At 41.2% G+C, this 18,181-nt stretch overlaps 1 protein-coding gene across 5 annotated transcripts; it reads right to left on the reverse strand.

Annotated features, from left to right (window-relative positions):
- Positions 1-21: 21 nt before the first annotated feature.
- Positions 22-17,420, reverse strand: GNAT1 (G protein subunit alpha transducin 1). Of its 5 annotated transcripts, none has more exons than XR_015741672.1 (9): positions 16,695-16,834; positions 12,485-12,527; positions 10,947-11,088; positions 10,317-10,474; positions 9,120-9,248; positions 5,167-5,296; positions 4,268-4,421; positions 2,409-2,659; positions 22-1,120 (listed from the first exon to the last, which is right to left on the reverse strand). XR_015741672.1 is itself a non-coding variant. In XM_087924094.1 (9 exons), exons 3-9 carry the CDS (start codon positions 12,487-12,489, stop codon positions 2,469-2,471), a joined length of 909 nt encoding a protein of 302 aa, XP_087780220.1. In that variant the 5' UTR covers positions 12,490-12,527; positions 13,943-14,087; positions 17,030-17,090; the 3' UTR covers positions 2,352-2,468. The 5 variants fall into 5 exon arrangements, 3 of the variants coding, with proteins under 3 accessions (XP_087780220.1, XP_026581428.1, XP_087780218.1); XR_015741671.1 differs by having other exon boundaries at positions 22-1,190; positions 2,391-2,659; XM_087924094.1 differs by lacking the exons at positions 22-1,120; positions 16,695-16,834 and adding exons at positions 13,943-14,087; positions 17,030-17,090 and having other exon boundaries at positions 2,352-2,659.
- Between the last annotated feature and the right edge of the window lie 761 nt (positions 17,421-18,181).

An 18,181-nucleotide genomic window follows, 5' to 3' on the forward strand; every position in this document is an offset into this window, starting at 1 on the left:
ACTTAAAAACAACAACAACAATAACAACCTTGGAGATGTTTATGACTACAGCTGCAAGATCATTGGATATTGTGATTGAGGTACATGGGAAATGTAGCCCAAAACACCTTTAAAAAACCCCACTACATTGTACATTATAAAGTTAAAACACCCCTGTTTTGGAAACATCTTCTAAAGAGTTTTATGGCCTGAGTGAGTGCTTGTTTCTTTCCTGAAGTACGTAAACTTGAGCAGAATGCTGGATAAGGTTGAAAGGGAAAATGTAAGTTATGAATAATAATTAAATACAGAAAAAGGGAAATGTGTTATAATCTTCAAATGTAGTTTTTCCTTAAATACATACAGTGACATATTTCAATATTTCAGTTCCAATATTTGAGGGGGTTCCACAAGAAAGAGGGGTTCTAGCTAGTCTCCAAAGGACCTGAAGTCAGGACAAGAAGCAATGGATGGAAACTAATGAAAGAGAGAACCAACCGAGAACTAAGAAATGACAGTTAGAAATGACAGTCCAAGAAGTTAGACCAATTAATCAGTGGAACGATTTGCATCCAGATGTTGCAGTTACTCCAACACTGGCGATTATTAACAACAGATTGGGCAGCCATTTGTCTGAAATGATACAGGGTTTCCTGTTTATGCAGAGGGTTGGACTAGAAGACCACCAAGGTCCCTTCCAACTCTGTTATTCTATGGTATGTGTTTCTCCTTTGACTTACAATCTAGACAGATCAATAGAGTCATGTTGAAAGGAAATACTGAAGAAAGTACACCCACCCCCCTTTAGTTGCCATGGTGTGTGTTGGGGATGACCATCACCAGATTTGAGCGGGCTTCTATTCGATCTTCATCAAGCAGCCTTCTGACTAGCAAACCTGGTCTCAGTACTGCTCCTTTTTGTTGTGAACAGATTGAGCAAGTTTGTCACATAAGCCACCAGTGTTCGAAACTAGAAGAAAAACAGGTCCAAAATACAATGCATAGTTTCAATAGTCGCCACGTTTCCCATCATTCAGAGAAAGCGGTGTCGTTAACGAAAAATCAAGAGTGAACAAGGAAGAAGACAGCAGAATTAGGCAGTATCAGCAAGCAGGTTCAGCGTTGAGGCAAGGCCACACATCTTTTACCCCTTAGAGGCACAGCTGTGGCTCAGATCCTGGAAGAAAACATTTGCTGGCCTGCTTTTCCTACTGAAAGTGAAAGTAATGAAGAAATGTCAAAATACCCGAGTTGGGAAACCCTCTAGTAGCAGATTTTTCTAACTTAAAAAAAGAAAAAGAAAGATTGGTAAGGTATACATGACTTGTGTAACACAGCTCCTGGGATGGAACAAGTTTTTTCTCTTTTGAGTCTGGATAATTATTTCAGATAGTATTTTGCAGAGGAAAAAAAAAACCTAATTGTGGGGTTTATTGCCCTTTTACTTAGCTGAATTGGCAAGGTGAATTTTAATCGAGATGAAGAGGAACGTCATTAGAAAGAGTGTATTACATAGGAGGACTGAGCCAGTCCTACAGTCTGGCTTCATTTTGGCTTCATACGTTGTATTCTTTCAGTCCCTCCACCTTCTGTGAAGATCAGAGGAGGTCAGCTGGATCAAGGCATTTAATTCTGAGTCTGCTTGACATCAGTGATCATACAATGCCTTGAAGAAGACCACAAGCAGAGCTAGAAGTCATAGATTTCTGTGGAAACATTCAGAACAAGCTACAAACCCTCTTCAACTGTGCAGGCCCTCCCAACTGTAAATCTCTGCAGTAATCCCTCAATGCCAATAATTTATTTTACTCTAATCACAGGGGGCTCTAATTTTTCATTGCAGCTTTAATAATTCCCCATTGAGCCAAGATTTCACCACTGAAATTCAGTGGCAAATTGCTAATTTTCATTGACCAGGGTTTCCTCCTCCACTTTTAATCATGAGATGCCCAAGCTAAATATATCTTGTCATCTAACTCTTCTGAATTTAAAGGAACAGACTTTCCAGATTCCCCACCCCCCCAAAAAAACCCCTAAAAGGCCTAAAAATTCCAATCCCAGAGACTCCACTGGTATTAGTCACTACATCACTGTTGCAGTGTTTGTGGAAGTGAGCTGGAATATATACCTGCAAAAGCTGGGAAATTTACCTTTTTTTGTTTCTCCCAAATAAACTGAGAGCCCTTATTGCAACTTGCCATTAGACTATATCTGATAAGCCTGTTTGGATGTCGTGAAGGTTCCCCATTAGCTTATGTATGTAATTAGATACAAACCTGGCCTGAACATTGGGCTCAGTCCCCCCCCGCAGGGTTCTTGACATCTTTACAGAAATTTTGTACCATTTTAATTGGCTTAAATATATACGTTGCTTCAATGAACAGGATTTTATTCAAGGTACGTTTCCTCACCTTGCCTTCCATATCTACCCACCCATCCGGTCATGCCTTGCCAGATCCAACCAAGTTAGGAAAAACAAACACTTGCAATCAGAAGAGGCCACAGTCCTTCAGATTTTCCTTGATGATGATATCGGTAACAGCATCAAAAACAAACTTGACATTTTCTGTATCTGTGGCACAGGTCATATGTGAATAGATTTCCTTCACATCCCTTCTCATATTCAGTTCCAGGAATTGGACTTTGATATAGGCACCTGCATCTTCATATGTATTGGTCCCTGCAGAGAGATAGGTGGTAATAAAAGAATAGCTATAGAGTAACGCAAGCCCTCTTAAGCTCATAATATTGTTCATTTGTCCAGAATGAGACAAAACTTCATACTGAGGGAATGATTCCAATCTGTACGGAGCAGAATCTTAGTACACTGAACACTGCAGTTGTTAAGTGTTTGGTATTCATTGTTGAATGAACAACTACATTGTACAGAGATTCCCTCCCATGGAATAGTCTACCCTTGATAATCAAATCTTGCCTGTTTTACTGAAATGTCACCCACCTACATCATTTATCTTTGAATGGTGGAAGAGTAGGCATTCTGGAAGTGTGACTGACATGACGAAGCATATGGGGCTTCTGTTGCCCTTTCAGTGATTAATAAACCTCAACCCAGTTTACTAAAAGGTAACGTTCTGAGAAGTTTTGTTGGGTGAATTGCCGAACACTCCCTTAGCAACTTTGCAGTCCCCATTACGTTGTATTTTCTTCCAGTATTGGAACAATTGAGAAAAAAGGCATCTCTGCAACAATAATATGGGCACCGATTCTCAAAGGTGGTTAAATTTACAGTAAAACAACAAATACTGAACACATAAATGTATTCCTAGAAGAAACAGTCAATAACAATTTCTGGTTTACGTGGCAGAAAAATATGCCCTGTTTCACAGAGGACTGAGGGCCTCTAGTGTTTATTTTTCAAAATGAATGTCTTGTAATAAAGTAATGTCTTCTCTTCATGATCATATAGGCAACAACAAAAGAAATAGAAGATAACTTGCTTTTTCCATCCAAAGTTGTGTGTAGTAAGACCAAGAAACCAAATGCAAAGGTTTTAATTACTTGTAACTGGATGAGATTAACAAAATCAACCACCCTGTCATTTATATGGTTGTCAAATTTCAGCTGTATCCATCCAAGCAAGTATATATTTGTATAGAAAGTCAAGAAGTTAACAAGGGTAGGTGTAAATACAAGAGGAGAGTGGGTTCTACACATTCTCACTGATTTAGGCCCAGTATAATGCTGACCATATAATAGAATAGTTGGAAGGGACCTTGAGGTCTTCATGGAGTAGTTGGTATTCAGGGCACTATTTCCTCCTCCACAGGAATAACTTGTGCCGATAAAGATGGTAGAATGAAACCGTGGTTGATGATATTAAAGTTCATTTTTATTGCTGATTTATTTCCTGGTAGTGGAACATGATAATTCCCTGTCTGGCTTTATCTAAACAAGCCTCTAAATTGGCATAAGCCAGATGTGGTGCACTACAACTTACATCGGTCCCTGCCAGTATAGCTGTTGCTCAGCAAACCATTGGAAATTATGATCCAAACTTCTGAAGGAAATCCAGTAGGGCAGAGCTAAGCACCTGCTACTTCTTCTTTGGACTCTTAATGATCATTTTGCAGAATGCCAAAACCAGATACCATCCTTTAGGTATTCAGGTTTTAGCCTGCTGACCTATATAATATTTTTGGTGACTTTCCATGCTACCTAGTGTGACATTTGTATGTTCCTACATCACTGTACAATTGACTGGAAGTGTAAGACTCTAATTCATTAAAGTATATCTATACAAGCATGCATGCTGCTGACTGGAACTCACCTTCATAATCTGGGAAGCAGATGCTGAGATGGGCCTTCTTGATCTTTTCCTGGAAAACATCTTTCTTATTGAGGAAAAGTACAATGGAAGTGGTGGCAAAGTATCGGTGATTGCAGATGCTGTTGAAGAGGTGCAAGCTCTCATGCATGCGATTCTAAAACAAGAAACAAAAAACCCAGGACACTTTTTGTTCTCCTTATTTAGTCCAGCTACATTTCAGTTACTAAAGATGTGCACACAACATAAACAACTTTTCCCTAAATCTGTTATCATCTTCTTTTAACGACCCCATCCCTTGCGGGGTGGAGTCTGGGCAAATTGAACAGAACTAGCAGGTTGTTTACTGGCCTAATGCCCTTCCTGTTGCCAATGCGGAGTTTTATTCAGCAGATACATTCTCATTATGCCCAGAGAGAGAAATATCTACCTAGGATCGAACTCACAGCCGCCTAATGGTGAGGCAAGAGCTCCACCTCTAGGTCATCACCCCACTCCTTTCCCTAAAACTGTTATCAGGAGAAGAAATTTTATTTGGGGATGAATCTGACAAAACTTTCCTAAATTAAAGATAATTTCTTGTGGTGGGATTCCTTAAAAAAGTAGAAAGGCGAATGAATTCTGTGTGTGTGTGTGTCTGCCACAATTGTCAGGTGATCCCTATGATTTTTATTTTAGTTGAGTTGTGTATACTGTCCATCCTTCTCCCTGATCTACAACTCACAGAATGGTATGAAATTTGTGAAACTTACCTTCAGATTATAGCAATCTCCTTTTCACAAGTAAATTCTCCATCCCAAGAATAAAAGAAACTGCCCCTTTAAGTCTTGGTTGAGAAATGTATAATGTCTTTCATTTGCTATAATCAGAAGAGTTGGAAGAAAACTTCGGATGCTCCTTACCACTTCATCATCTTCCACCAGGACCATATCATAGGCGCTGAGAGCAGCAATGAAGATGATGCAGGTGACGCCTTCAAAGCAATGAATCCACTTCTTGCGTTCCGAGCGCTGGCCTCCGACATCAAACATCCTGCCAGGAAGTTGAGGAATTGGTGTGATCAAGAATTTTAAAAGAATTGCTTTAATTTCATATTTTTGTTTAGTGATATAGCATTTAGAGATATATACCACTTCACAGTGCTTTCAAAGCCCTCTCTAAACGGTTTACAGAGTCAGCATATTGCCTCCAACAATTTGGGTCCTCATTTTACCCACCTCGGAAGGATGGAAGGCTGAGTCAAGGGTGGGATTCAGCCGGTTCGGACTGGTTCGGGTGAACTGCATGTTAAATTTACATCCAGTTCACCAAACCAGTAGTTGAACCAACCAGCTGGCCTTGCCCATCCCACCCCACCCCTCCCAGGAGTCTCCACACAGCCCATTTTGGATGCAGGTAAGTGCAGGGTCTGCATGGAGGCTGTCGGAGGGCAAAAATGGGCCTTCCGGAAATCCAGAAATGGGCCTGTTTCCGCCTTCCAGAGGGCCTCCAGACCCCAGGGAAGGCCGCTTTTCCTCTCCCAGAGGCCCGAGGGAAGCCTCCAGACCCTGAGGAAGGTGAAAAACAGCCCTCCTGGAAGTTCCAGTATGCCACGCCCATCATAGCCATGTCCACCCAGCAACCAGGCAGCAAACCTGTTGCTGGAATTTTTGAATCCAACCCCTGACCTTGCGCCTGGTGAGATTCGAAATGCCAAATCACAGGCAGCCAGCAGGCAGCAGAAGTAGCCTGCAGTACTGCATTCCAACCACTGCGCCATCGCAGCTCTTTAATTCACAGTAGTGCAGCCCTCACGTAATGATTGGTTACTTAGCGATTGTTCCAAGTTATAATGAACAGTCCCCCTCCAAAGCTTTTTATGAGCCAGTTCTGGAATTTCAATGGCCACACACACAAACACACATACACGGAGTTACATGAGTGCATTTGGGTCACTTGGCAACTGCCTCACCTTTATTGATGGTTGCAGCATTCCACAGTCATGTGACCTCAATTTATAGCAGTTTTTTCCAGTTCAATCTTTTTTGCCAGCTTCTGGCAAAAACACTCATAGAAATGAGTGTGTTTACTTAATGACCATGGCATATGCTTTATGACCACAGTGGCATTTGCTTTATGACCATGGCATTGACATAGTGACCTCCCTCCAAAATGTAAAATTGGGTCAGTCATGTAAATGTCTTAACTTATGACTGGAATGACATAACATGGAAATTCTAGGCTCCATTACAGTTGTAAATTGAGAAATACTTGTACCTGTTTTGTATATTTACAACAGAATAGCCTTACATAATAGAAACCTCAATTTCTCCAGTTCTTTTAATTCAGTCCAGACTTCAAAACATACGTACCCAAATATTCATATTAAGGAAAATATTTTATGAACTTATTTTGGAAAAGTCTTATAAGTTATGTTAGGAGGAATGCACGCAAAAGTGCATTTCTTCTTACATCAATGTTTTGAAGGCAAATTTGCATCCAGCACAGAAACAGACAAAGACAAAGACAATATTGGCAGAAGAGGAACTGACCAAACAGAAATGGACAGAACTAGATTTGTGACTTGTTAATATTTTACTGCACTTCTCATGATGAAGTGGCTCTCCCACTTCAGCACTATTCACAAAAGTATTACACCAGAATGCTTAAAGTTTATCTTTTCAGAGAAGAAGCAAAATTTATCTGCCTGGCAGGATTTAAAGCTGCAGAGCCAACAATAGTTTTGCAGAGAACATAAATCCTGCCATTTAATTAAGAAAATCAGGGAGACTTACTCAAGGACAGATGTGAAAAGGCAAGCCGTCTGAAGAAATTTGTAGAAAACCAATTGAGAAAAAATTGAAAGGGTAAAGGGGGTTAAAAATGATGAGAGAGTAAAGTTGCAGGGCAGAGTAAGCAGTATCTGAAAAGCAGGCTCAGAAAATAGAGAACACTGAAGTGTATCAGTCATATTTCCAAAACTAAGTTGACTGTAGGTGGATACTGTATTATAGGAACACCTAAAAAAGGTTCACAGGTTTACGGAACCTATGCTGATAGTACATTTAAACCAAAATAGATGTTATGTTAGCTCAGGAATTCTGAGAGTTGAAGCCCACAAGCCTTAAACTTGCCAAGTTTGAAGGCTCTTGCATTAACCCAATGTTCCTCAACCTTAGCAACTTTAAGAAAGGTAGACTTCAACTTCCAGAATTCATATGCTGGGAGTTGAAATCCACCCATCTTAAAGTTGCCAAGGCTGAGAAACACTGGATTAATCTCATTTAGTCAATCCCATTACCTGTCTACCTGATGGAGAAGTAACTGAAGATGCTAGGACTGGGGGGATTTCAGGCACTTCCTGGAGCAAGCCTCTCTGAAATGGGGACTTTTACCCAGGGGTGGGATTCAAATAATTTAACAACCGGTTCTCTGCCCTAATGATTTCTTCCAACAACCGGTTCTCCTGAACTGGCTTAATTCCACCACTGCTTTTATCCTAGTCACTGAGCTGGTATGCTTCCAGAACAATGAGTGAAAACTTGGACTGGGTTAAACATATGGTGAGCCCAGGAAGGGGAAGTAGAAACAAGGGGAAAGGGAACTGACTCTCACATAGAAACTAAAGGCAGAAGATGTGTAAGTAGGTAGGAAGGAAGTGTCAAGAAATGTGGGTTTGGAAAGCTGGGAACTGTGGGTCAAGACTGACAGGGCGGAAGGATCTGGTAAGGAATGTCTTCACTGGGTGCTGGAACAACTTTGCATATTTCACTGTCAACTCTGACAGCCAAGAAAAAGGTCAAAAGTGAGATTTTAACAAACCTGCAAGCTCTTTGACTACCCCTTTTCAGGTGTATTTTCCCAGCTGCTGCTTTCAGTTACAACCTGTGATGAACAGCAAAAGTATCTCTCTTTTTAAATAAGATCTTGAAATAGAATTCTGTATTTTATCAGTTTAATTGAAATAGAAAAATATGGAAATGCAAGCTGCGCATACAGGGGAAATAAGGGTCATTAGGAAAAGCCCCATCAAGAAATGAAGGGCTATTGAAGAAAATAATAAAATGCCTTTGAAAATCTTTTTGTTCGGATGGAAGTTTGGTTATTCCAACTCTGCATCAATAGAGGGCAGTGCATCCTCACAAAAATAAATAGAGTGGTTCATTTAAAGTGCTAATCTTTCATACTCTTTCCTGGATAAGTGCACATAAGATATTTCAGACAATGCAGATATGATCAGTTTTTCTTCTTCTTCATCCTTCTCCTTTTCGGTTCACTAGCTGGATTACTTCTACTCTTCAATGTTGATTTCTTCTGTCTGTTTTCAAAGCTCAGTGTGAAACATAAACGTATATGATCTAAATTTCAGAATACTATGCTCTGAGAAGATACATTCCCTCTAGTTTTTAATTTGCTACTATTTTTTTCTTACGTTAAAGATGGAAATTTATGTTCCATCTTTTCTTCTGGAGTTCAAGGAGATCTTTATCCCCAACAACAATGTTGGCCTAAATGAATGGCCGGCCCAAAATCACTCAGTGAATTTCCAGGGGATGAATTATATCAACCATTTTTCTTTACTGTAGAAGCCGTTAGCAGAGACTTTCTTGCATCCTAACCCATCACAAAACAGAATTTCGGATTCATCTCATATGTCAATAGAAATGGTGACCAGGAGGAGAGACTGTGTAGCTCTTAACCAGCCGTGACACATACAAATCACACATATCCACACACAGTTAGCCTGTCCAGTGAACAATTTTGAATATTGAAAACCTTTTAAAAAAACCCTATTTCCTAACCTATTGAAAGTAAGGCTATTAGACTCAGATGACAATCTGCTTATTGGTGGACCACTGCTTCGGACATACAATACCTGAAGTGGAGATCCTTGAAGGAAAACTGGGTTTCAATGATCCCGGTGGTCTTAACTCTAGAGCGGAGAACATCCTGCTCTGTGGGAACGTATCCAGGAGTTACCAACCGTGCCACATCATTCAAGTAACTGCAGGTATAGAAATATAGTTCTACAATGTAATTGATGCAGAAGAACCCTGGATCTTTCAGCTTCGATCTCTAAGGTATTAGGCAAGCTGAGAGGTTTTGAAATATTCTGGCCCCTTTTTTTCTTGAAGAAAAGTGAGGTCTGAAAGAAACAGAGTTTGGAAGGAGAATATTCACTTTTGGCAAGGAGGCCGGAGAATCCCAGGGAACATTTCTCTTCCCCTCACGCCCACTCAGAGAAGCGATCCACTTAAGCAGGGGTGGCCTTCAAAATTTTCAGCAGCGGGTTCTCTGGCTAGCTGGTTGCTTGGGTAGACAGTGGCCTCGTCGGCCTCCTGCACCACAGCAGGGGAAACGTTTTTACCCTCCCCAGGCTCCGGAGGCTTTCCTTTGGGAGGATGAAAACAGCCTTCCCTGGGCTTCGGAAGCTGGAAACAGGCCTGTTTCTGGCCTTCTGGAACTTCCGGGAGGCCTGTTTTTTCACTTTCCCCAAGACTCCGTGCAAGCTCTGCACTTACAGTACTTTGCATCCAAAACAGACTGTGTGGAGACTCCTGGGAGGGGCGGGGTGGGAGGGAGGGGCAGGGTGGGATGGGAGGGGCCAGCCAGGGATGGGATTTGGCAGTTCTCAGAACCGGCCATAACGTTAGCTCAGGAACCTGGGTGAACCCATAATAGCACCCCCCTGCAGTTAAGGTCCCCTGTACATCTTATATGGGTTCCTAGAAGGAAGAGGATGGTGCACATTGCTTACTGCAGTGGTTGAAAATTTTCACTTTGGCTATAAAACCAGTCTTCTCTGACTTAGTATTCCATTACATCTGCCTGTAATGTGGGAACAATTTTTCTCTTTCCACCTGAGGCAGATATATAGGAATTCAGCTGGTTAAGAAAGGGCCTAACCAAGCATTGGCCCTGTATAAAACGTGAAAAGAGCCATATGCCCCATCTACATCTAGTATCTTCCATTATAACTAAGCCGTGCTGGGAATCATCCCACACACTCAAAGCAATCCCCAGATCCAAACCACACCCTCCATTTCAAAGTTTCAAAGTCAAGATCTCCTACTAGCCAGCCGAGTCATTCAACTGGAACTCTGAGGCTCTATCGAAACAGGCCTGGATGCCTGTATCTTTCCAGAGTCGGTCAATGATGTCAGACATCTCCTTAGGCATGGTGCCCTCTTCAATAGTATCTGCTAAGTGCAGCAACATTCGGGAATCATCCTACAATTGAGACAGAAGATGAAGTTCAATCAATGAGACCTTCCTGAGGGATGGGGAGGGAGTCCTTCCTCCTTCACTGAAAAGAGTAGTCTGGGCAAAAAGAGTTAGAATGATGATTGCTTTGAGTTTCTCTGACCTACATCTGTTTTGTTATCTTTGGAATTAATTTCTCTGGATGTTTGTATAATCCCAATTCTCCAAATCACATGAACTGTCCATTACCTATTGCCCATTTCTATTTTCTTTTATTTTTATCAGCCGTTTTTGTTGTGGAAGATAGCGACAAGATACCAAATTATTTAATGTTTAATAACGCTTTGACTTTGAATGATTGCTTTATACTTTTATGATTGTTTTTATATATTTATTGCAACTAGAGATACTTCTAGTGAGATGGGCAGCCATATAAGTTAAATAAATAAAAGCCCAAAGAACAACCATATATGAACATAACCATTCCTCAGTGACCAACCTGTCTGGCTGGGTCTCCATATTGGATGTTCAGGATGCCCATTGCCCTCACTATGGACAGCATGGACTGCAGGGTGTTGCTGTAGATAACGGAGATGAATTCCAAGCACTCCTCTAAAGAATAACCATCTTTATGGATAATTCTATGGAAGATAACAACAGAAAATCAATCCAGAAGTTCTCAGGAACGTTAGGTGCTACCTGGGAATTCTGGGAGTTGAAGTACATATATCTTAAAGTTGCCAAGGTTGAAAAATACTGCACTAAGTGTATTTGAGGAACTCTGAACAAAATGCAAATGTCTTTTTCCTCTCCTAATTCCTCAGACAAATTACATGTTACAGAGAGACCCAGCTTCTCATTCATTTTTCCTTGAATGTTCTATCACAACTACCTCCAGATTTCTTTTTATTTTTCCTGTTATTAAGGGAGATTGCAATATTCTCAATAATGGAATCCCATTAGATACTTTGTAAATCTAATTCACACATTATGCTAAATCTGCATGCTAGTAGATGAGATTTGTTTGCTTTTTCCTTAACACGAGGTGTGGTATCAACTTTTGTCCTCTATAAACCATGACTCTTCATTGGGATGGGCTTATATAACACAGCAGGCCCAAAAGCAACCAATTGCATGGGAGCTTTATGGTGTGTGAATCTTTTGAATTACATCTTTGACAAATATATTTCTTGATTGCATACATATAGTACTTGGTGTTTTTGATGTATACCCAACACTTTTTATACATGCACCTAAAATATAGGATGTGAAAATAAAGACTTCTTTAAATCATGGTAAATGATAGATGATTACATGGGCACATCACATACAGTTTTGTATGGCATTTATTTCCTTCTGTAGCCTGTGGCCGTATGCGGTATAGCTACAACTAAGCATTAATATATCTTGAACATGCTTATATTTTAAAGAATAATCAATCTCAGTGAAGAGTTGCAACCTATTGGGTAAATCTAGAATAAATAAGAATAAGGTGGCTGTTGGGATATTGGTACAGTATTAATTTCCTCAAACACAAAGCATATAGAGGAATATACAGAGAGCAAGGATAGGTAATGTTTTTGGGAAAACTGGCATGTTTGGAATGTTGAGATCCTGTCATGAGCATTCTTACAAAATGGCTACTATTTTTTTTACCTAAGCCAGAAACCAAGCTCACAAAGCTTCTCCCTCTCTAAACCCTCTCCTCCTGTGCTGCGGTCACCTTCCACACTGTTGTGGTTTCCGCTCCTCTCCCCAGATTAGGGGAAGAGATTTCCAAGCAAAGCAGTTACACATCAGTCTTACTTTTGAAGGATGCCTACGGTATTGATTCAGGCCTCATTGGTATTGCTATGAATAAAGATCTTGATTGAGGCCACTTATTTTTTGGAATCCATTTTATTCATTGATTAAAACAATCTTTTAAAATAAATTGGGCAGACCGATTCAACACTTCATATGAGAAAGACTTCTTATGAGTAGAATTTGACAATTGCAATGGCAAGGATGTGTAGGAATTGTTGGAAGAAGACTTACTTCATTTGCTTGACTATGGTGCTTTTCCCCGATTCTCCAGCTCCTGGTGGAACAGAAAATGAAAAGGGACTAAACTGTATTTGTTCCCAATCCCCAATACTTTCTATATGGCACCAAATTCAATTTAACACCAGAGCCCATTTGCTGCACTTCTGCAGTCTTACATTTGTTCTGAAGTCAAAAATTGGTCTTCCCAAAAAATCCTTGGTGGACTCTCCTCAACAATTTTGCACTTTAAGAACCTGGGCCTCAAGAACTAACTAACACTTTCTCTCTTTCTCTCTCTCTCTCTCATTAATCATACTCTCCCTTTCCTGCAGAACATCCTAAATCATCAGCTGAGTCTGCAAATTCTCATGTAGCAGCATTCCTAACTCTCCCACACTGATCTCTCCTTCCAGGTTGTATCTTTTCCATCCTGGACCCTCTGATCTAAGCCTGCATTTGGCTCTTCAAACCACAATTTTTTTTCTGTCAATACTCGGGGTCTTTTCTCTTATTGGTGATCCATCGCCCACCACGCTCTCGTACACTGGCCCCAAATTGCTGCGTGATCCTCCCTTGTGCTTCCCAGTTGCTTCTCCTATCTCTTCTATATGGAGAGGAGGAATTCCCTATTAGATATTTTGCTGCCAAAATGAAAGTAGCTATCTCCTTCCACTTTCTCCAGTTAAGCTCATTGTGGTTCAACCTTCCTTCCCCACTTGCGGCAGAGAGAGAAACACACTCATTTCTACTTCCAAATTCCATTTTTTCACTTCTGCTTTATTTGTCACAGTCTTGTGACCGACTGGATCAATGCTTCCATATGTCTCCTCCCCACCCTCTTTTTTTTGCATGTCTTTTACACTATCCTAGCTTACATTTCATTTCTGTATCATTACACTATAGAAAAATAAAGCCTCTCCGTTTAGACATCTTTAGTCTTAACTTGCCTCCCATTTAATCAAAACAGCATCTTATTTTACTTCTTAATCTCTATGTTCTATTTATTCTTCCCCCGTCTGTGGAGACTCTATTCTCTCTGTTGTTGTTTTTTTAAACAGCAGCAGTTTTATAAAAAAATTCATTACAAATTCAACCATTCTGCAACTGGATTCAATGATTTTTCAACTACTGGGCAAGCTCAATGTGTCAGCATCTGATTTTTACCTCTACTAATTACTCTTAAATACTTGAATCGCAACTATCATATTACTCATTCATTTTAAATAATAAGGTGAGCATTTAAACCATTTTGATATGGTGGTTAAGATCCAGGATTGGAAGTGGAAAGCTTCAGATTCAATTTAGTGTATTTATTTTCCTATTTCCTCAGCCAAATCTAACTCACTGGGTGGTTATTACACATTTCTTTCAGCAGCCAACAGTATATCATCAGAATTCCATTTGAGAAGAGGGTTTAAACCTAGCATGGACATTTTTTTCAGATAATTATTGTACCCGTGCATTTCATACCAGCCTTATGTGCAAAACTTTCCAATATTCCACATTGGTGGCAGCTTCATTTACCCTTTGACCTTGCACGGAGATTCCCTCTTTCTCACTGGCTCCATATTTGATCGAACTATCTTAATTCTTTTTTATCTTCAAACTTTGGCAGCTGTGTTAGGAAATACAATGTGTTAAAGGAGAAAAAAAGCAAAAGCAAAATATTTCATGTATGATATTTCTAAAGGCACGCTGGCCTTATGACCTAATTTAAGTCAATTCCTTCCTTCCTTCCTTCCTTCCTTCCTTCCTTCCTTCCTTCCTTCCTTCCTTCCTTCCTTCCTTCCTTCCTTCCTTCCTCCCTTCCCTCCCTCCCCCCAAAGGCTGTCTTTGAATTCTAAAGAACTTCTCTTAAGTACTTTTCCATCTTATATTGCAACAAGGGATCTGTGCAGGATTACCACCACCAAAGGTGTCAGAATAAGATGCTCTAAGTCAGCCTTGGTCACCTTTCCGGGAGAGATAATAAGATAATTAGATCTGGGCCATAGGCCAACTTATCCTCAGTGCTTCATAGAAAAAGGGCAGCTCTAGAGTACAAAGTTATGAAAGGATGGGAAACAGGATGGCATTACTTATCATGTACTGTGTGGAAAGCGTAGGCTTATGACAGTCTCGAATTCCAATCCCAACATCTGAATGGATCAGTCCACCAGGGAAGACTGAAGAACAGTTCCCACAGGCCAGCCCTTCATTTAACTCCCTTAATAATGTGGGAAAAAGAAGTCCACGGGCTGCATTAATTTGTGGGTTGGCTGGTATTGCCATCAATATTCTGGAACAAAGTTGTTGAAAGAAAATACAGCTATGGCTCTCTTGGAGGTTATGGGAGCCAACAACAGCATGCACTTCTGTAATATTTAAATACATCTTTCTCTGACAAAGAACCATTTCACAATGCCCATTGTGTTTTGGCCCTTTTGCTTATATTTCACTTGCAGCAGTTGCGTGTACGCATGTGTAACTCAGTGTAGTGTTAACATTAAAAATCCACTCAGTGGTAAAGTTAGACCCAAGTTGTTTTAGATATTTCATCCTGCTTTAATTTGGCACTCTTGTTTAGTTCTACTGTCTGGGAATTCTTAAAAATATAATCTGAACACATCTACAGAACATGTGGTTTGGGAAAGCTGAGCTAACTAACCCGGTCAGCTTAGCCCTTGCCAAGAATACAAGAGAAGGTAACCATCTTTACAGCTCTTCAGTCCACCCTTCTCTTCATCTGTACAAAAGTAGGGTGCAGCATCTATATTTAAAGCCGAGGATCCAGCAGAACTATGTCAGAAAAAGTCTTGAAGGAGCAATGGTCCAGGGAGCTTTAAATGCATGGCCCCCAAATGACAAAGTAAATCAGCATCAACGTACAGCAGGAGCTGGTGTGAGATGCCTTAAGCTTCTCTGAGAATAAGCAGTCTGAGCAGATATACCTAGAAGGAATTTCTTTTAGTTCCCATTTCTCTAAAATTTGCGGGTATCTTTTCCTCTTATGTTTGTCTCATAAGTCAAGGGCGAGGCAGGCCCCCACCTTCCTGGCCTTCCAGAAAGATGTAAAAATATGACTCTGCAGCCTCTGCAGACCTTGGAGTTTTTCTAGTCCAACTCCCTGTCCATCAGTGATGGATTCAAAAATTTTTACTACCGGTTTTGTGGGCATGGCTTGGTGGGCATGGCAGAGGAAGGATACTGTAAAATCTCCCTTCCCTCCCCGCCCACTAACCTGCTTTCCAGCTCCGTTCTCCTGTGCAGGGCAACAAAAGAAGACCCAGCCACTCAGCTGGGACTCGGGAGGCAGAGAATAGATGGGGGCAGAGCCAGTCAGAGGTGGCATTTGCCGGTTCTCTGAACTACTCAAAATTTCCACTCCCGGTTCTCCAGAACTGGCCAGAACCTGCTGAATACCACCTCTGCTGTCCATGGCAGGAGACCTTATGTTATTCCAGACAAATAGTTGTCCAAACTTTTCTTGAAAACCTCCAGTGAAGGAGCACCCACCATTCATGGTGGCAAGTTGTTCCATTGGTTAATTGTTCTCACTTTCAGGAAGTTTCTCTTTTGTTCCAGGTTGGATCTCTCTTCAACGAGATTCCACCCATTGCCTTTTGTCCTACCTTCAGAACCTTTGGAGAATAAGTTGACCCTGACCTCTTTGTCGCAGCTCCTCATGTACTGAAAGACAGCTATCATATCACCCCCAATTCTTCTCTTTTAGTAGGCTAGACATACCTAGCTCCCTTAAATGTTCCTTGTAGGGTGCAGACTCCTCCTCATCTTTGTTGCTCTTCTCTGCACTCTTTCTAGGGTCTCGGCATCTTCTCTGTGTTTTAGTGATCAGAAATGGATGAAGCATTCCAAGTGTGGCCTCACCAATGCAGTATAAAGCAGTACTATTACTTCTCATAACCTTGAAACCAGTCCTCTGTTGATGCATCCAAAAGATGCATCAGCTTTCTTGGCACCTTGCTCACTCATACTTAAGTGGTGGTCCACTAGGACACCTGGATCCCACTCATAGTTAATATTGTTGAACCAGGCAGCAGTATTCTACACCATGCGTTTGGTTTTGCACAAGACTGCATGCTTACCTAGGAGCAGGCAGCTGTGGGGCTGGCTGGCCCCCTGAAAGACCTCCTCCCATCTTTTAATTAACTTTCACACTGATTTTTAATTCATCTTTGCCTTTTTAAATTTTACATTCTGTTTTGATGGTTTGATATTTTACCTGCACACCACCCAGAGTCCCTCGGTGAGGGAGAGGGTCGATTTAAAAATTTGATAAATAAATACAGCATATAGAGATAAATCTTCACAGGACTTGGATTAAAGCTTTGCATGACTTCCTAATGTTGTTGTCCAGTCCGCATGTACAGAGGCTGGGACAGAAGACCTTCTGGGTTAGGACTGCTCTGCTTCTGAATGACATGCTGCCCACTGCTCTCCTTCCACTCAGGCATGCAGGTGAATGAGACACTCTAGGAAAAGGGAGGAAGAACTCCTTGATAGTGCCTGCCAAGTGTGGACAAGGTGACTGTGACTTTCTTTGGAGGATTTACTTACCAAGAAGCAACAGCTTAACTGTCCTGGCATCCTTCTCGGCATCTTCCTTGAGCTTTTTTTCCAGCTCCCGAGAATGCTTTTCCTCCGCGCTTGCACCTGCACCCATCACCCCCAGTTGTTTTTTCTCCCCCTTCGGTCAGTGAAAGGGGATTCCCAGAAAAACCTGGGGAGGGGGCTCCAGTGCTTTCCTGTTTGGAGCTGCCTTCTTCTCTAGCCCAGCCTTAAGTCAAGGCAGATTCTTTCTTGTCTTGCTCTCTTGAGCCCCTTCCGTGCCTACTGTTGCTCCCTTCTTGAGCCAATACCAGCCACTTTCTGGCTTAGAGGGATTTGGCTGAACTGGGAATCAGGTGCTCTGAAGCACCCAATGTGGAGCAAGGGCAACTGAAGAAAGACCACGTAGGAGGTAGCCCCAAGGCCTTCCCAGGCTCAAATCTTGTGCTCAGTAGCTTAAAGGCCTTTCTGAGATAATGCTCCTTCAATCCCTGCACATGCTGAACTCAGCAGTTTCCATTTTTTGTCACCTGCTCTTGACCTGGACAAGCATCTGAAGAAGGAATCCTCCTTCCTCCAAGCTCTGCCTTTTCCTGCCAGACTAATTGCATGGGACGATGCACCAATGGGATCTGCTGCGGATGGTTCACATGCTTTGATCTCACTCTGGCAATGGACAAATTATATTAATTATGGTTAATTAATTAAGGTTTAAAATATCAGATGGCTGACATTTCCTCCACCCGCAATGTCAAAAATAATAGCATGTCTTGGAAGAAAGATGTGGGGAGCAAGAAACATAGAAAGAAAAGCTGGATAACAAAGCTACTAATCTTATCGTATCCAGTGCCATCACTGTTAATATTTAATTAGTAGTTTTTCATGGGGTTTGTAATATTGAATGTGTGTCTGCATTTATCTATGCCTATGAGCATCCCTAAGAGTAGTGTGATGGAATCCTCTGCTGAAGGGGAGTAAAATTCATTCCAGTCTGGAATCAAACATCTGACCAAAAATCCTGAGGTCTATATCCGCCATTTCCCAAGGGAAGTCAGACACTCTGGCAAGATTCTTGTAAAATAGGCAATCAGAAATAAAGTATCTATTTTGGCTTACTTGCAAGTAGTTCTGGTTGCTTGAGCCCGACAAATGGGAATCTAA

Source organism: Pseudonaja textilis, chromosome 2 (assembly GCF_049901715.1).
Source record: "Pseudonaja textilis isolate UNSWEBS1 chromosome 2, rPseTex1.2, whole genome shotgun sequence".
Taxonomy (NCBI): Eukaryota; Metazoa; Chordata; class Lepidosauria; order Squamata; family Elapidae; genus Pseudonaja; species Pseudonaja textilis.